Below are 15,453 nucleotides of genomic sequence, written 5' to 3' on the forward strand. Positions count from 1 at the left end.
CAGGGCCAGGACCCCCGGCCCCGTGGCCCTCACCGCGCTTCCCTCGCCCCGCAGGCTGCTCAGGACCGCATCTCCCGCTCCCGCTCGCATGGCGGACAAGAAGGTAGTGGTGGTGTTTGGAGCCACGGGTAAGCGGAACCCCACCCCATCGGAGGCCCCGAAGCGCGGGACCTCTCACCAGCCAGGGCGCCCCCTCCCCCAGCTCGGGGAGACATCCCGGGGGTCAGGAGGGAGGGTGCGATAGGCTGGACCTCTGACCCCGGCGGGGCCGTGCGGACAGGACCTGAGCCCTGAGCGCGGATGTCCTTTGCATCTTAAAAAAATTACTTTGACTTATTTGAATGAGTAGTGATTGCACATCATACCGACATTAAATCTCCCTCCCACTTCTGTACCCCCCACCCCACCCATCTCTGTTACCAAGTTTCCTGAGTATCCTACCAAATTAGAAATATCTAAATTATTTTCAAACGATAGTGTTTTATTTTGCCCCCACTTGTTCTTTCTCTCTCTCTCTCTCCCCCAAAAAATGTATACATTTTGAATAGTTATTAATTCCAATGGGTTAAATCTAAAAAGAAACATCAATTGAGCTATCAGCTGTTAAAGTGTGTATACATTTTTGGGGTACCCTATATATATGTACTTTATATATATAACATATATAGTTATGTATGATATATACTTAAATATATATTTTAAAACATACAACAGCTTTATTGAGGTATAATTCATATATTGAGGTATGAGTCGCATACTGTTTACTCATTTAAAGTGCACAATTCACTGGTTTCTGGTATATTTGCAGAGTTCTGTGACCATCACCCAGATCAGTTTTAGAAGATCTCATCACCCCCAAAAAAGAACCCCCCATATCTGTGTGAACGGAAAAGGGGCCACATACTAAACCTGACAAGCCCAGGAGAGGCCTGCATGGTGGGCCTTACAAACTCGAAGACCAAAAATAACCACACAGAATGGTTATACAAAGTCCTAACTAGAAGCAGATTATGGCAGGTAGTTGAGTCCTACGACTATAGCTTCTTTGACCAACCTACCTTAAGTGAATCTATTATCTTTTTGCATCTAAGGTAACATAATTTTTTTAAAAATATAATTCTTTATTGTTGAAAGTATTACATTTGTTTCCCCCCACACACACCATTGATCCCCTCCAGCCCTCCCTGACCCCTCCCCCCCATCCCAGGCCTTTAGCACCCTATTGTCTGTGTCCATGGGCCGGGCATATATGCATACAAGGTCTTTGGTTGATTACCTCCCACCCACCCATCCACCCTCTCCCTCCTTCCCTCTGAGATTCCGCACTCTGTCCCAGGCTTCCATGTCTCTGGTTCCACTCAGTTCATCAGTTTATTTTGTTACTTAGATTCCACATGTGAGTGCGATCATGTGATACTTGTCTTTCTCTGACTGACTTATTTCACTTAGCATGATACTCTCCAGGTCCCTCCATGCTGTCTCAAAGGGTAAGAGGTCCTTCTTTTTTACTGCTGCATAGTATTCCATGGTGTAGATGTACCACAGCTTATTTATCCACTCACCTACTGATGGGCACTAGGACTGTTTCCAGATCTTAGCTATTGTAAATTGTGCTGCTATGAACATAGGGGTGCATCTATTCTTTCTGATTGGTGCTTTGGGGTTCTTAGGATATATTCCTAGAAGTGGGATCACTGGGTCAAATGGCAGTTCCATATTTAATTTTTTGAGGAAACTCTATACTGTTTTCCATAATGGTTGCACCAGCTTGCATTCCCACCAACAGTGTACTAGGGCTTTAAGGCAACATACTTTTGAAGTGTCAGAGTTATTGAACAATGGGCCTTAAAAGGACTGACTCCATCCTGTCCCTCGCCCTCCATCTGAACCATAGGCACTCCATCTTGTTCCCGTAATCTCCATTTTGTAAGAACTGCCGTTTAAAATTTTCTGCTAAACACAGATGGTCTTTTGTTCTGTTCATTCCAGGAAGTAACTAAACCAGAGAGCCTCCCTGATAGAAGTAACTCTGCTATTTCTAGCTTCTGTAAGCACGCTTGCTCGAATAATGGGGAAAATAAGACATTTTGGGGGAGGGGCTAGCAATCTGAATCTGTGTCAGTAACCTAATGTACATTTTTATCAGCCTATAGTCTAGTCACTGCTCCCTCTTAATTATCTGGTCCGTCCTTGGTTCCTCCCATGCCAGGTGTCTTCTGGTTATCTGAGCTATGCTGTGCTCAAGGCTGCAAGCTTTCTACACGCTATCTGCCAAGCACACTGCCCCCATCCCAGCACGTGGTTTTTTTTTTGCCTTTATAAGCTAACCCCTAAGTTCATTGGGGGCTGCGAGGTTTTGGAGAGACCTTAGTCCTCTCACGGCCTCCGGCGTTTGCAATAAAGACTCCAAATTTGGCCCTCTAACTGTGGCGTCTTCTGTTTGACTCACTGAATTCCAATATAACATTATCCTTTTTTTCTAAAATAATTTTATTGATTTCAGAGAGGAAGAGAGAGGGAGAGAGAGAGAGAGAGAGAAGCATCAATGATGAGAGAGAATCATTGATTGGCTGCCTTCATCACACCACCTTTTGGGGATCGAGCCCGCAACCCTGGCATGTGCCCTTGACCAGAATTGAACCCAGGGCGCTTCAGTCCACAGACCGACACTCTATCCACTGAGCCAAACCAGTTAGGGCTGTTAGAGAGAGAGAAACGTCGACGGGAGAGAGAAACATTGGTTGCTTCCCATATGAGCCCTAACCAGTAATTGAACTCACAAGCTTTGGGTGTATGAGACAACACTCTAACCAACTGAGCCCCCTGGCCAGGACTTCCTAGATTTTAATGTATAAAATAAGCTCTAGGCCCTGGCAGCGTAATTCAGCTGGTTAGAGCATTGTCCAAATACGCCAAGATTGTGGGTTTGATTCCCCGTGAGGGCACATACATGCATCAACATTGAATGCATAAATAAGTGCAACAACAAGTTTCTATCTCTCTCTTTCTCTCTCCCTAAAATCAATGACTTTTTGTTTTGTTTTAAAGCTGCAAAATGTTCATTCTCCAGAGCATTTTCTCAACCTGTTAAAATTTTGCTTCCTGGTGATGTCATCAGTTTGGCTTAAATAAACTTAAAAAAATCATCTACAGGTTTGGATGTTTCTTCTGTGAACACCTACTAGCAATCATTCCCCATTTCCCCCAATTTTCCTCGGCTCCTGGCAGCCACAAATCTTTTGGTGTATAGATTTCATTTGGTTATTGTTCGTAATGCTGCTATTAACATTCATGTACAAGTTTTTGTGTGGATGTATATTTTCTTTTTTTTTTTTTTTTAATATTTTATTGATTTTTTACAGAGAGGAAGGGAGAGAGATAGAGAGTTAGAAACATCGATGAGAGAGAAACATCAATCAGCTGCCTCCTGCACATCTCCCACTGGGGATGTGCCCGCAACCCAGGTACATGCCCTTGACCGGAATCGAACCTGGGACCCTTCAGTCCGCAGGCCGACGCTCTATTCACTGAGCCAAACCGGTTTCGGCGTGGATGTATATTTTCAATGTTCTTGGGTATATACCTCTGAGTAGAATTGCTGTATCATATGGTAACTCTATGTTGAGCATTTTGAGGACCTGGCAGGCTGTTTTACAAAGTGACTACCATTTTACATTCCATCTGGACCTGTATGAGGGTAATTGCAATTCTGCAATTTGCCTTTTCCACTCCAGGACACATCGGCACCAATCCGAGCCATACATATAGACCTGCCACATTCTTTTTAATGACTGTGTATGGATTTATCACTTATATAACCAGAATCCTACCAAAGGACAGTTTGTCTATAAATTTCCATCCTTGGAAGTAGTGCAGCAGCCAATGTTCTTGTACTTACAGGGATGGGCAAAAGTAGGTTTACAGTTGTTTGTTTGGAAAAAAGACATGCAGGTTATGATTATTACAGTAGTTTTATTAACTCAAAAGAATGTCACAATGGCACAGTAAACCTGTTTTTATGGAAAATAATAAGATAATTATATATATAAAAGGCTAAGCGACCGTCCGACCGGCTGGTAGGTATGATGCGCACTGACCACCAGGGAGCAGATGCTCAATGCAGGAGCTGCCGAGCTGCAGTGACTTGGCAGCGGTGGTTCTCAGGTGATGTACCCTGGAACCAGAGAGGAGGGAGCCTGATTCCGGGGTGCATCACCTGAGAACCGCCCTCTTGCAATCCTGCCCTCTCGCAATCTGGGACCCCTCGGGGGATGTTGGAAAGCCAGTTTTGGCCCTATCCCCACAGGCCAGGGCCAGGAACCCCTTCTGCCCAAGGGACCCCAGCTCACTTTGCAGACGCCCTTGGAGCTGCAGCGCCCCCCCACCCCAGGTGTGGCTGGCTGGAGAGGGATCGCAGGAGGTTGGCTCCAGGGTGTGTCCGGCCCATCTTGCCCAGTCCTGCCCCACCGGCCACCTTCTAATTAATTTCCTTTCAATGTGCATGAATCCATGCACCGGGGCACTAGTTAAATAATAATAAACAATAACCTTTTTCGCATACTCACAACTGTAAACCTACTTTTGCTCCACCCTATATTTATTTATTTATTTATTTATTTATTTATTTATTTTAATCCTCATCAGAGGATATTTTTCCATTGGTTTTTAGAGAGTGGAAGGGAGAGGGAGAGAGAGAAACATCGATGTGAGCGAGACACATCAATTGGTTGCTTTCTGCACGTGCCCCTACAGCTGAGGTACATGCCCTTGACTGGAATCGAACCTGAGACCCTTCCGTCTGTGGGTTGATGCTCTACATACTGAGCAAAACCAGCTAGGGCTGCTCCACCCTGTATTTATGGATGATTTGTATTTTCTTCCGTTTGATTATTTTAATTTTTGTAATTTTCTCAATCTTTTTTTTTCCGAAAAGGTATAGGTAATATTTTATTTCTTAAGCTAAGTGGTGGGTACATGAGTGTCACTATCCCTTTTGGTATCTGTAAATATTTTTAAAATTTTATAAAAGATATAGGTGTGATGCCTGCTAAAACATGGATGAACCTTGAAAACATGTTGAGTGAAAGAAGCCAGAAACAAAAAGCCACATGTTGAAGGAGTCCATGCACAAAACAGATTAGTGGTTGCCAGGGACTGGAGGGAGGAGAGAATGGGGAGTGACTGCTAATGGGTATGATTTTCTTTTTGGGGAGATGAAAATGTTCTAAAATTGACTGTGATGATGGTTGCACAACTCTGAATACACTAAAAACCACTACATTATACACTTATTTTTTATTGATTGATTTTTAGAGAAGAAAGGAGAGAGAGAAAAACATCAATTTGTTGTTCCACTTATTTATGCATTCATTGGTTGATTTTTGTATGTGCCTTGACTTTGGTGTATTGGGACAACGCTCTAACCAACTGAGTTACCCGGCCAGGGCTACACTATACACTTTTAATTATGGGTAAATGAATTCTATCTCATGAAAGCTGTTATTTAAAATCGGTGTAAGGCAGTTTAATGAGAGTGAGAGGTGACCAGTGTCTTGGGCGTCCCGCTGTGGTGGAGCATTCCCTTCAGGGTTTTAACCTTCGCAGGACTCCCAGGCACATTCGACCCTTTAGGTCTTTTTGACTCTTCGCAGGTGCCCAGGGGGGCTCAGTGGCCCGGACGCTCTTGGAAGATGGGACATTCAGGGTTCGGGCTGTAACCCGGGACCCTGGGCAGAAGGTAGCAAAGGAACTGAAGCTGCAAGGTGCAGAAATAGTGCAGGGAGACCAGGATGATGAGGCCAGCATGAAACTGGCTCTGACCGGGGCTCACGCCACCTTCATCGTGACTAACTACTGGGAGAACTGCAGCCGGGAGCAGGAGGTCAAGCAGGTGAGGGCAGGCTGGAGGGTGTGGGGAGGCTGGGGCGAGTTGCAGTGCATCTTAAAAGGAGCTCCCAGGTCCCTGTTGGTTCCTTGGAGGCAGCTTTAACTTGCCTGTGAGACTCACTCCGACTAGGACCACTGAACCTGCAGTCCTTTTCCCTCGCTTCCATGCAGCCCTCCTAGATTTTGATGCGGGTAAGAGGAGGCTGCTTTCTCATCCAGTGACTCTCTTTTATATTCATGGACCATACAAGTCACCCTCTTAAAGTGTGCAATTCATTGTTTTTTAACATATTCACAAAGTTGTAGAGCCATCACCACCACCTAATTCCAGAACATTTTCATCACCCCAAAAAGAAACCTCGTACCTGTTAATAGTCACTCCCGACACCCCTCCCCCCAGCCTCAGGCAACCACTTATTTCCTTTGTCATCCAATGACTTCTTATACTTTCTAAAAATCTAACTCTTTTGACCCATAATTTCTTATAATATACACATTTTAATTGTACAGTTTGATAAAAAAAATGTTTCTTTAAAAATGATATTTTTATTAAAAGTCTTAAAATGAAGAGATAATGATTAAATACTGGTCTGGAATTAAAAATGACAATTGGTTAGAATTCTCTTGATTAGTTTGATAAAATTTGAAAGTAAATAAACCCATGTAATTGCCTTTTGATAAAAATATATTTCCATCAACCCAGAAAGTCCCCATGTCCCTTTTCACATGTTCTGTTTCCCTTTATTCTGTTTTCCACCCAGATTCTCTCTAGTTAGGTGGTTATTGAACCTAGGTCAGTGATGGTGAACCTATGACACTCAGAGATGGCGAACTCATTTTTTTGGTTGATTTTTCTTTGTTAAATGGCATTTAAATATATAAAATAAATATCAAAAATATAAATCTTTGTTTTACTATGGTTGCAAATATCAAAAAATTTCTATATGTGACACGGCACCAGAGTTAAGTTAGGGTTTTTCAAAATGCTGACACGCCGAGCTCAAAAGGTTCGCCATCACTGACCTCAATGGTGGTGACAGGGATATGAGAGGAACCATGAGACGTGGCCATCTTTTTGTCTCATTGAAAATCGAGACACCGGCAGAGAGCCTGACACATAGAGGACACTCCGGTCTTTGTGGAAGGTAATACTTGGTACCAGAGGAAAGGCCCTAGGCTGGGAGTTACGCACTTCAGTTTTCAGTCCTGCCTCATCCACAGCTATGTGTTTGGACATGTCACTTCCCAGCTCTGGTCTTTGTTTTCTTCCTCTGTAAAGTAAAGGGGGATTGGACTGGATCACTGGTCTCCAAACTTGTTTTTAGCCTTGACCCTTTCTTTGGTTGTATCTTACATGGAAGCTCATTCCATAGAGAAGACAAAGACAGCTTCTCTGGTTGAAGCAGCTCTCGTCGCATCCTGATAACCTGTATTAGTGCCCCACAGCTGCTGTAACAAGACCACAAGCCAGGTGGCTTAAAACAATGGGAATTTATTCTTTCTCAGTTCTGGAGTCCAGAAGTCCAAAAATCAAGGTTTTTGACAGGGCCAGGCTCCTGCTCCCTCCAAAGACTCTAAAGGAGATTTCATGCCTTGCCTCTTCCAGCTCCTGGGGGCTGTCAGTTCTCCTTGTGGCCACATCACTTCAGTCTCTGCCTCTGTCTTCACATGGACTTCTCTGTGTCTTCTCTATCTCTTATAAGGACACTTGTCTTGGGTTAAGGGGTAAGCCAGGGTAATCTCATCCCAAGTTCCTTAATTATACTTGTAGAGACCTTTTCCGAATGAGGTTACATTCACAGGTTCTAGGGGTTAGGACATGGACGTGTCTTTTTGGAGGCCACCAGCCAATCCCCTACACAACCTTATGCAGCAGGTAGTATTGTCCCCGTTTAACTGACGAGTCCAGAACGGTTAGATCGCTTTTCCAGCATCGCGTAGTGCAGTGCAGAACCAGGACCAGAACCCAAGTGGCCTGTGTGCTTCACCACTGAGCTGCAGCACCTCCCTTGTGGAATCCTGGGCTCTCCAAGGAAGAGGACTAGCAGCAGATTGCACAGAGGTGGGCTGCAGCCAAGCACATCAGAAAGTGAATAATCCAGATGATCTAGAGAAGTGATGCAAGGTTCTATGGGCGCCATAGGCTTACAATCCCGTGTTAAAGGGTAGGATAGCATGTGTCAGCATCATTCTGGAAGAGGGGCCTTATCTGAAGAATAAGTGGTGTAAGGCTCTTAGCATCAGGCACAGTGGCAGCTTGGGTTGGAGGGCTGGGATGTGATTAGGGACACACATCCTCCTGGCTTTGCGGTTTCTCCTTTCCTGCCATCCAGGGAAAGCTGCTGGCCAATTTGGCCAAGCGCCTGGGCCTTCACTATGTGGTCTACAGCGGCCTGGAGAACATCAAGAAGCTGACGGCGGGGAGACTGGCAGCAGGCCACTTTGACGGCAAAGGAGAGGTGGAGGAATATTTCCGGGACATCGGTGTTCCCATGACCAGTGTGCGGCTGCCCTGCTATTTCGAGAACCTCCTCTCCTACTTCCGACCCCAGAAAGCCCCGGATGGAAAGAGCTACTTGCTGAGTGAGTGCCCTTCCTCCTTGAGCATCTGCTCTGTGTGGCACTGTGGCTGTCCCAGAAAACCATGGGCTTGTCTTCAGATGGTTCCGGGCCGGAGTCCTGGCTCTCACGTTAGGTCTGTGACTGTAAGCAAGGCAAGAAACCTTGCTGGGCCTCTGCTTCCTGCTCTGTGAAATGGGCATAACACTCACTTTCACAGGGGCAATGAGAAAATCTACAGAGATGTGTTACAGTCTTTGTCTGGTGGAAAGCTTTACAGAGACAAGTGCAGTTATTGTTATTTCTCCTTCAAAAATGAGAGGATTTGGAAGACGAGACCCAGTTGTAGGTTTCACAAAGTGGAAAGCACTTTCTTCTCAATGCCCATATTTGCAATTCTCTACATGGCTGGATGTACTGGACCCTGGCTTGGAGGGAATCTTATACAATTTGTGTCTTGTCTGTTAGCCAGTGGAGTAGAGCAGGACACTCAGGAGGCCCGAGTGGGAGGGGTGAGTCCCCTCAGCGGGCCACCCCCACCCCTTTGTGCATAAACACTGGCTCACCCTTTCTCAAGACCTGCCCACTGGTGAGCAAGCAGTCTGGTCCATGTGTTGGCACATGGGTACCACCCGTTATAGTTTGCAAAACTAGTCAGAGACACCCCTTGTGTTCTGATTTAGACCTTCATCCCCACAAGATCCCTGGGTGATCTGAATGGGCAGTTGCTACGGGCCCGTTTCATAGATGAGGAAAATGGCATGGTCCAAGTGCTCACATCTAAACACTGCTGTCCCTTTCCATCTACAGAATCACAATTTGGCAGCAAGTCATTCTCTGGGCCAGGTCCTGGCCTTGGCTTGTCAAGCATTCCTGTCAGTAGAGTTGGTGTTTGGAGAACCCACCCACCGGGTTCCACATGAGGAATTCAGGATATGGCCAAGTACACTCAGGCCAGTGTTTTGGGAGCAGTGGGCCCAAGAGTACCACTCTGTTCTCAGGGGACCTTTTGAAGCCCCTTCCTTTCCTGTCCCTTGTCCTCCCATCTCAGCCCTGAGAGAGGTCGGCCAGTCCAGGGTTCTCCCCACTCTAAGAATGGAGTAACCCAGGCTCAGAGGTTTTTTGTTTTGTTTTTAAATATATTTTTATTGATTTCAGAGATGAAGGGGGGGAGAGAGAGAGATAGAAAACATCAGTGATGAGAGAGAATCATTGATTGGCCACCTCTTGCACGCACCACACTGGGGACCGAGCCTGCAACCCAGGCATGTGCCCCAACCAGAAACCGAACTGTGACCTCCTGGTTCATAGGTCGACACTCAACCACTGAGCCATGCTGGCCAGGCTTGAATCCCATTTTCCAATTCAGTTCCACTGCTGCTTCTGCTGACATAGATACCAGGAAGTGTCTAAGTCATGCCACGTGCTGATCTGTGCAGATGTCCGGTTGGTACTAGTCTCTACCCCACTGTCCCCTCCAGGACATGTCATGTGCCAGCATGTCTCTCTTCCCCTTCTCCCCCAGGCTTGCCCATGGGTGACATACCCATGGATGGCATGTCCGTCACCGACCTGGGCCCTGTGGTACTCAGTCTGCTGAAGATGCCAGAACAATACATCGGCCAGAACCTTGGGCTCAGTACCTGCAGGCACACAGCGGAGGAGTATGCTGCCCTGCTCTCCAAGCACACTGGGAAGACCGTGCACGATGCCAAGGTGAGCCCCTCGGCCCCTGCTGGTCATTTCAACCCCCAGGAGGGCTTTGTGGGTAGTAGGAAGGGGGATATAGGAGAAGGTAAATCTGAATTCATCAGAGCTGTGAACATCCATGTTGTGCTGTTCTTGGGAGCCAAGTGTGGCTGCTGAGTGACATGTCTGGCATAAGTGGTTGACCAAGTGGGGAGGAAGGTTTCCAAAAAAGGGGACAGCAGGGGCCAAGGCCAGGAGTGAGAATGCAGGGCTGCTGGGCTCCTTTGGGATGTGTCTTGAAGGAAGAGAAGAGGGAGGAGGCCAGAGAGATAGCCCCCCACACACATACCTGGCCTGGCTGGGTGGGTGGGAGGCCCACAGTACCCTCCTTTCCCCACCGACCCGCAGGCCTCCAGTCCAGACCCCCTGGGTTTCTTGTTGTCATTCCCATTATGAAAGTAAGACCTTCTCATTAAAGAAAATCTCATTAACACTCTTAGGTGTTAAAAGACAAAAGCTACCTGCAGAGCCCCCAGACCCAAATAGAATAATGATGGGAGTTTGGGGCCAGATAGACCCCCACAGACTTGGATCCCAGTCCCTGCCCTTAACACCTAACAGTGTATAATCTGAGGCATGGTCCCTGACCCCTCTCTGCTTCAGTTTCCTTATCCATGAAATGGGTGTGTGAATAGTGTCCTCTGCTTGAGTTGTTACGAGGATTGAATGGAATAGACCTGAAGCTCAGCACAATGATGTGCACTAGAAAAAAGGCCCTAAGTGGCCATGTGTCACTGTGTAAACAAAGAAAAGCGTGAGGCAGGTTGTGGAGGATCTGAGGGGTTCAGATCCAATTCAGTCTGGAAAGGGGAACAGCTTTGGTTTCTGAGCAAGAAAGTGATGTAAACAGTTCTGATTTGGAAGGAACTGAGGTTTCATCTCAAGATCTTAAATTGACCCAGAACAATGGTTTTTAAACTTTTATTTTTATTATTTTTTTCAAAAATTTTATTGATCTCAGAGAGGAAGGGAGAGGGAGAGAGATAGAAACATCAGTGATGAGAGAGAATCACTGATTGGCTGCCTCCTGCATGCCCCCCACTGGGGATCAAGCCCGCAGCCCAGCATGTGCCCTTGACTAGAATTGAACCCGGGACCCTTCAGTCCGAAGGCTGACACTCTATCCACTGAGCCAAACCAGCTAGGGCTGGTCTTTAAACTTTTAGAATGGTTTCAGGTGGACTTAGCAAGGACCTTGGTAGGGACTGAGGTGTCCCCCAGCCCCCACCACCTCAGCGGGATGCTGAGATGTTGATGGATCCTCACAGACCCCCCCCTCCCGCCCCCTCTACTTCCAGACAACCCCTGAGGACTACGAGAAGCTTGGCTTCCCTGGTGCCCAGGACCTGGCCAACATGTTCCGTTTCTATGCCTTGAAACCCGACCGGAACATCGAACTGACCCTGAGGCTCAACCCCAAGGCCAGGACACTGGATCAGTGGCTGGAGCAGCACAGAGAAGACTTTTCCAGGTTGTGACCCTGCCCACCTCTCAATGCCATCTAGGGGGAGGGGAGGCGCAGTCACAATGATCCTTTCTTATGTTACAGAAAAGTTATTTTTTAAATAAAAACCATTGTTCTCACAGATGGCTTCCAAAAGAAAGGGGCTTTGTTTCTGGGACTTGAGCTGGGGTGGCAGCTGCTGGGCACTGATTCTAACAGGAGACATTGAGTGGTGGGGGGCCAGTCCTCTCCTCCTGCAGCGACGGGGTGTGAGGGCGGAAGAGGTGCTTGGTAACGACACATAGGACTCAAATGCAGTTTTAAGTTTAGTCTAACAGTTGTGAAACAGCACTGTGACCACAGCCAGGGAGTGGCTCTGACCACCCTGTTCCACATTTGAAATTCACTCAAAAGTGTAGACAGAGCCCATGACTCAGCCAGGAGCAACACTTTTTGACATCCCTGCACACACACCCTTCGTCTCCAGAAAGCTAGTAAGGTCAATGGTGACAGCTTATTCCTTCTTTGTGAGGGTGGGGCCTCCCCTGGGTGCAGCCTCAAGATGTGCGTGATCGTCAAAACAGGCTGGGGAAAAAGCACACGGGATGTGGCAGGTCTGTGGCCCCAGGTGACCATAATTGGACACTGCTGAGAAAAGGTGATGCTGCTTGCCCTGGCTGGTGCTGTTCAGTGGTTAGAGCACAGGCCCGTGGACCAAAGGGTCTCGGGTTTGATTCCTGGTCAAGGGCACGGACCTGAATTGCTGGTTCACTCCCTGCCCCCTGGTCAGGGCATGTGTAGGAAGCAGCCAATCAACGTGTCTTTCTCACATCAATGTTTTTCTCTCTCTATCCCCCTCCCTTCTTTCCACTCTCTCTGAAAAGCAATGGAAAAAATATCCTCTGTTGAGGATTAACAAAACACACACATACACACAAAGGTGACACTACTTGCAGCGAAGGCTAAGAATGAAACCAAGAAGTAACAACCCTGCTTTGTTTGGAGGCAGGTGGTGCAACCTGCCATTTCCTGTTCACTTGAGAGAAAAGGAACAAAGGCCTAGAGAACACAGGCTACTCACCCAAGGCTCAATGGCCAAAGGTGCTGTGGCAGCCTTATTTTCTGTGGATTTGTGTAATCTCCATCACAGCCCTTTTTACTCCCCTTGGTACCTAGAGACTCACGGGGAAGGGGTGGTAGTTCTACCAAACTCATGCCATCTGTTTATTAATTTAAAAAGCACTTACCATTGTGCTGGGTTCTCAATATAGTGTTAACCAAAAATGTTACGCTCCATGCCTTGAGGAGAGCCAGATACAAATATGCAATAAATAATTACAGATTGACATAGAGCTGCAGAGAACAAGGATAACAATTGGAAGGGGCCTTTTTTAAAAATATGTATTTTTATAGATTTTTAGGGAAAGAGAAATTTCAATGAGAAAGAAACATTGATTGGTTGTCTCCCACACGCTCAAGCCTGTAACCTGGGCATGTGCCCTGATGGGTATCGAACCAGCGACCTCTTGGTGCATGGGTTGACACTCAACCACTGGGCCACACCAGCTGGGCTAGAGGGGCCTACTTTAATGGGGATGGGACAGCCTCTGAGATCTGAGGGGAGGACAGTGAGCCTCTGGGGCAGGGTAGGAGGGAAAAGACCATGACAGCTTGGGATTCCAACCTGCCTGGGCCAGCAAGAGAACATGAGAGATTATTTGCATCCAGCCCTATGTGATGATGCCCAAGTCCCACAGGTCTCCTGGTGGGAAACTTACCTGTCTGGGGCTGTGGCTCAGGGTGGTCCTGCCTGACTTCGAATCACTACAGTAGGAAAGCACATGCCCTAGCTGGTTTGGTTCAGTGGATAAGATTGTTGGCCTATGGACTGAGGGGCCCCTGGTTCGATTCCCTTCAAGGGCACATGCAGAGGTTGTGGGCTCGTCCCCGGTGGGGGGTGTACAGGAGGCAGCCAGTCAATGATTCTTATCATTGATGTTTCTATCTCTCTCTCCCTCTTCCTCTCTGAAATCAATAAAAATACATTAAAAAAAAAAAGGGAACAAATTGTTAAAAAAAAAAAAGGCAAGCACATGGGGGGGTCACACCACAAGGAGGGGACGACTCCCGGTGCCACCATGTCGTCCTATTGGCTGTGTTCCCAGCACACGTCCTGATCAGGTGGACTGCCATGTGTGCCTGGTCTTCTAAAATTTGGTCCCTGAAATACATTAGTTAGCTCTCATTTATTTTTTACTTTCTTAGCTATGATAGAATATACGTAACATAAAACTTACTATTTTAGTCATTAAAAATATTTTGATTTTTAGAGAGAGAGGAAGGGAGGAGGAGAGGGACAGAGAGAAACATCTATGTGAGACTGGAACATCGATTGGGTGACTCCTGCCCAGCCCCTTCTGAGGATTGAGCCCACAACCCAGGCATGTGCCCTGAACAGGAATCGAACCAGCAACCTTTTGATGCATGGGACAATTTGATGCAATAGACCCAGGGCTATTTCAGTCGTTTTTAAGTGTACAGTTCAGTGGCAATAAGTACATTCATTGTTGTACAACCATCACCACCATCCATCTCCAGAACTTTTTCATCATCCCATACTGAAACTCTGTACTCATTAACCTTTAACTAACCCTCCTACCTCTAGCCCAGGGGTGGGGAATGTCCAGCCCACAGGCCTTAAAAGGCCCTGGAAATCATTTGGTCTGGCCCTGCCAAGGCAATTGCAGGCAGGGTTCGAAATTCAATAAATCTAGGAGCTTTTTTTCATAGCAACATGAATTTATATTAAGTGAATTATATTCAGCAAATGATATTAATATCCAAGTGGCCCTTGTCAGGACATAAGGTTCCCCACCCCTGTTCTAGCCCCTGGCAACCTCCCTTCTACTTTCTGTCTCTATGGGTTTGACTATGCCAAGCATCTCATAGAAGTAGCTGCCAACATTTCAAAATGAGACATTCATAGCAGTATTATTAATAGCAAAAAAGTAGAAATAACCTGAATGTCAGTAAATGGGGAAAAAATGTCTATTCATATAATGGAATATTATTCAGCCATAAAAAGAAATGAAGTATTGATTTATGCTACAACATGGACAAACCTTGAAACATTATGCTAAATGAAATGAGAAAAGAACCACAGACGGTCACATGTTGTATGACTCCATTTAGATACCACGCACAGAACAGAATTGTGGTTGCCAGAGACTGAAGGACTTGGGAGAAAATGGAGAGTAACTGCTAATGGATTTGGAATTTCTTTGAGGTAATGAAATTTTTCTAGAATTGAGTGTGGTGATGGTTGTACAATCTTGGAACTAAAACCCACAAAATTGTACACTTTAATGGTGAATTGAATAGTACGTAAATATCTCAATAAAACTGTCACCTCAAAAATGATGTATCACTCCACATAAACAATCTGGATGCCGCCCTTGTTGGTGCTGTTCAGTGGTTAGGGGTCGGCCCTCGAACTGAAGGGTCCCAGGTTTGATTCCAGTCAAGGGCACGTACCTGGGTTGCAGGTTCCCTGCACCAATTGGGGTGTATGTGGGAGGTAACCAATTGATGTGGCTCTTTCACATCTATGTTTCTCTCTCCTCTCCCCCCCTCCCCCTCACTCTCTCTAAAATCAATGGGAGAAATATCCACCAGTGGGGATTAACAGCAAAGTGTCAGGTTTGATTCCTGGTCAGGGCACATACCCAGATTTTGGGTTTAATCCTCGGTTGGGGCGTGTGCAGAAGATAGCCGATGGATGTTTCTCTCACATTGATGTTTCTTTCTCTCTCTCC

General features: G+C 46.4%; 1 protein-coding gene across 1 annotated transcript in view; it reads left to right on the forward strand.

Annotated features, from left to right (window-relative positions):
• The window catches only part of NMRAL1 (NmrA-like family domain containing 1), a 12,090-nt gene extending 308 nt beyond the window's left edge, over positions 1 to 11,782 (forward strand). The window contains exons 2-6 of the mRNA XM_005872950.2: positions 55 to 128; positions 5,652 to 5,890; positions 8,220 to 8,469; positions 9,971 to 10,161; positions 11,493 to 11,782. Of these exons, the coding sequence (XP_005873012.1) occupies positions 89 to 128; positions 5,652 to 5,890; positions 8,220 to 8,469; positions 9,971 to 10,161; positions 11,493 to 11,672 (900 nt within the window). The 5' untranslated portion in view covers positions 55 to 88 and the 3' untranslated portion in view covers positions 11,673 to 11,782. The remainder of the gene's footprint in view (positions 1 to 54; positions 129 to 5,651; positions 5,891 to 8,219; positions 8,470 to 9,970; positions 10,162 to 11,492) is intronic.
• Positions 11,783 to 15,453: the final 3,671 nt, after the last annotated feature.

The sequence above is a fragment of the Myotis brandtii genome, unplaced genomic scaffold, assembly GCF_000412655.1.
Source record: "Myotis brandtii unplaced genomic scaffold, ASM41265v1 scaffold397, whole genome shotgun sequence".
Classification (NCBI taxonomy): domain Eukaryota; kingdom Metazoa; phylum Chordata; class Mammalia; order Chiroptera; family Vespertilionidae; genus Myotis; species Myotis brandtii.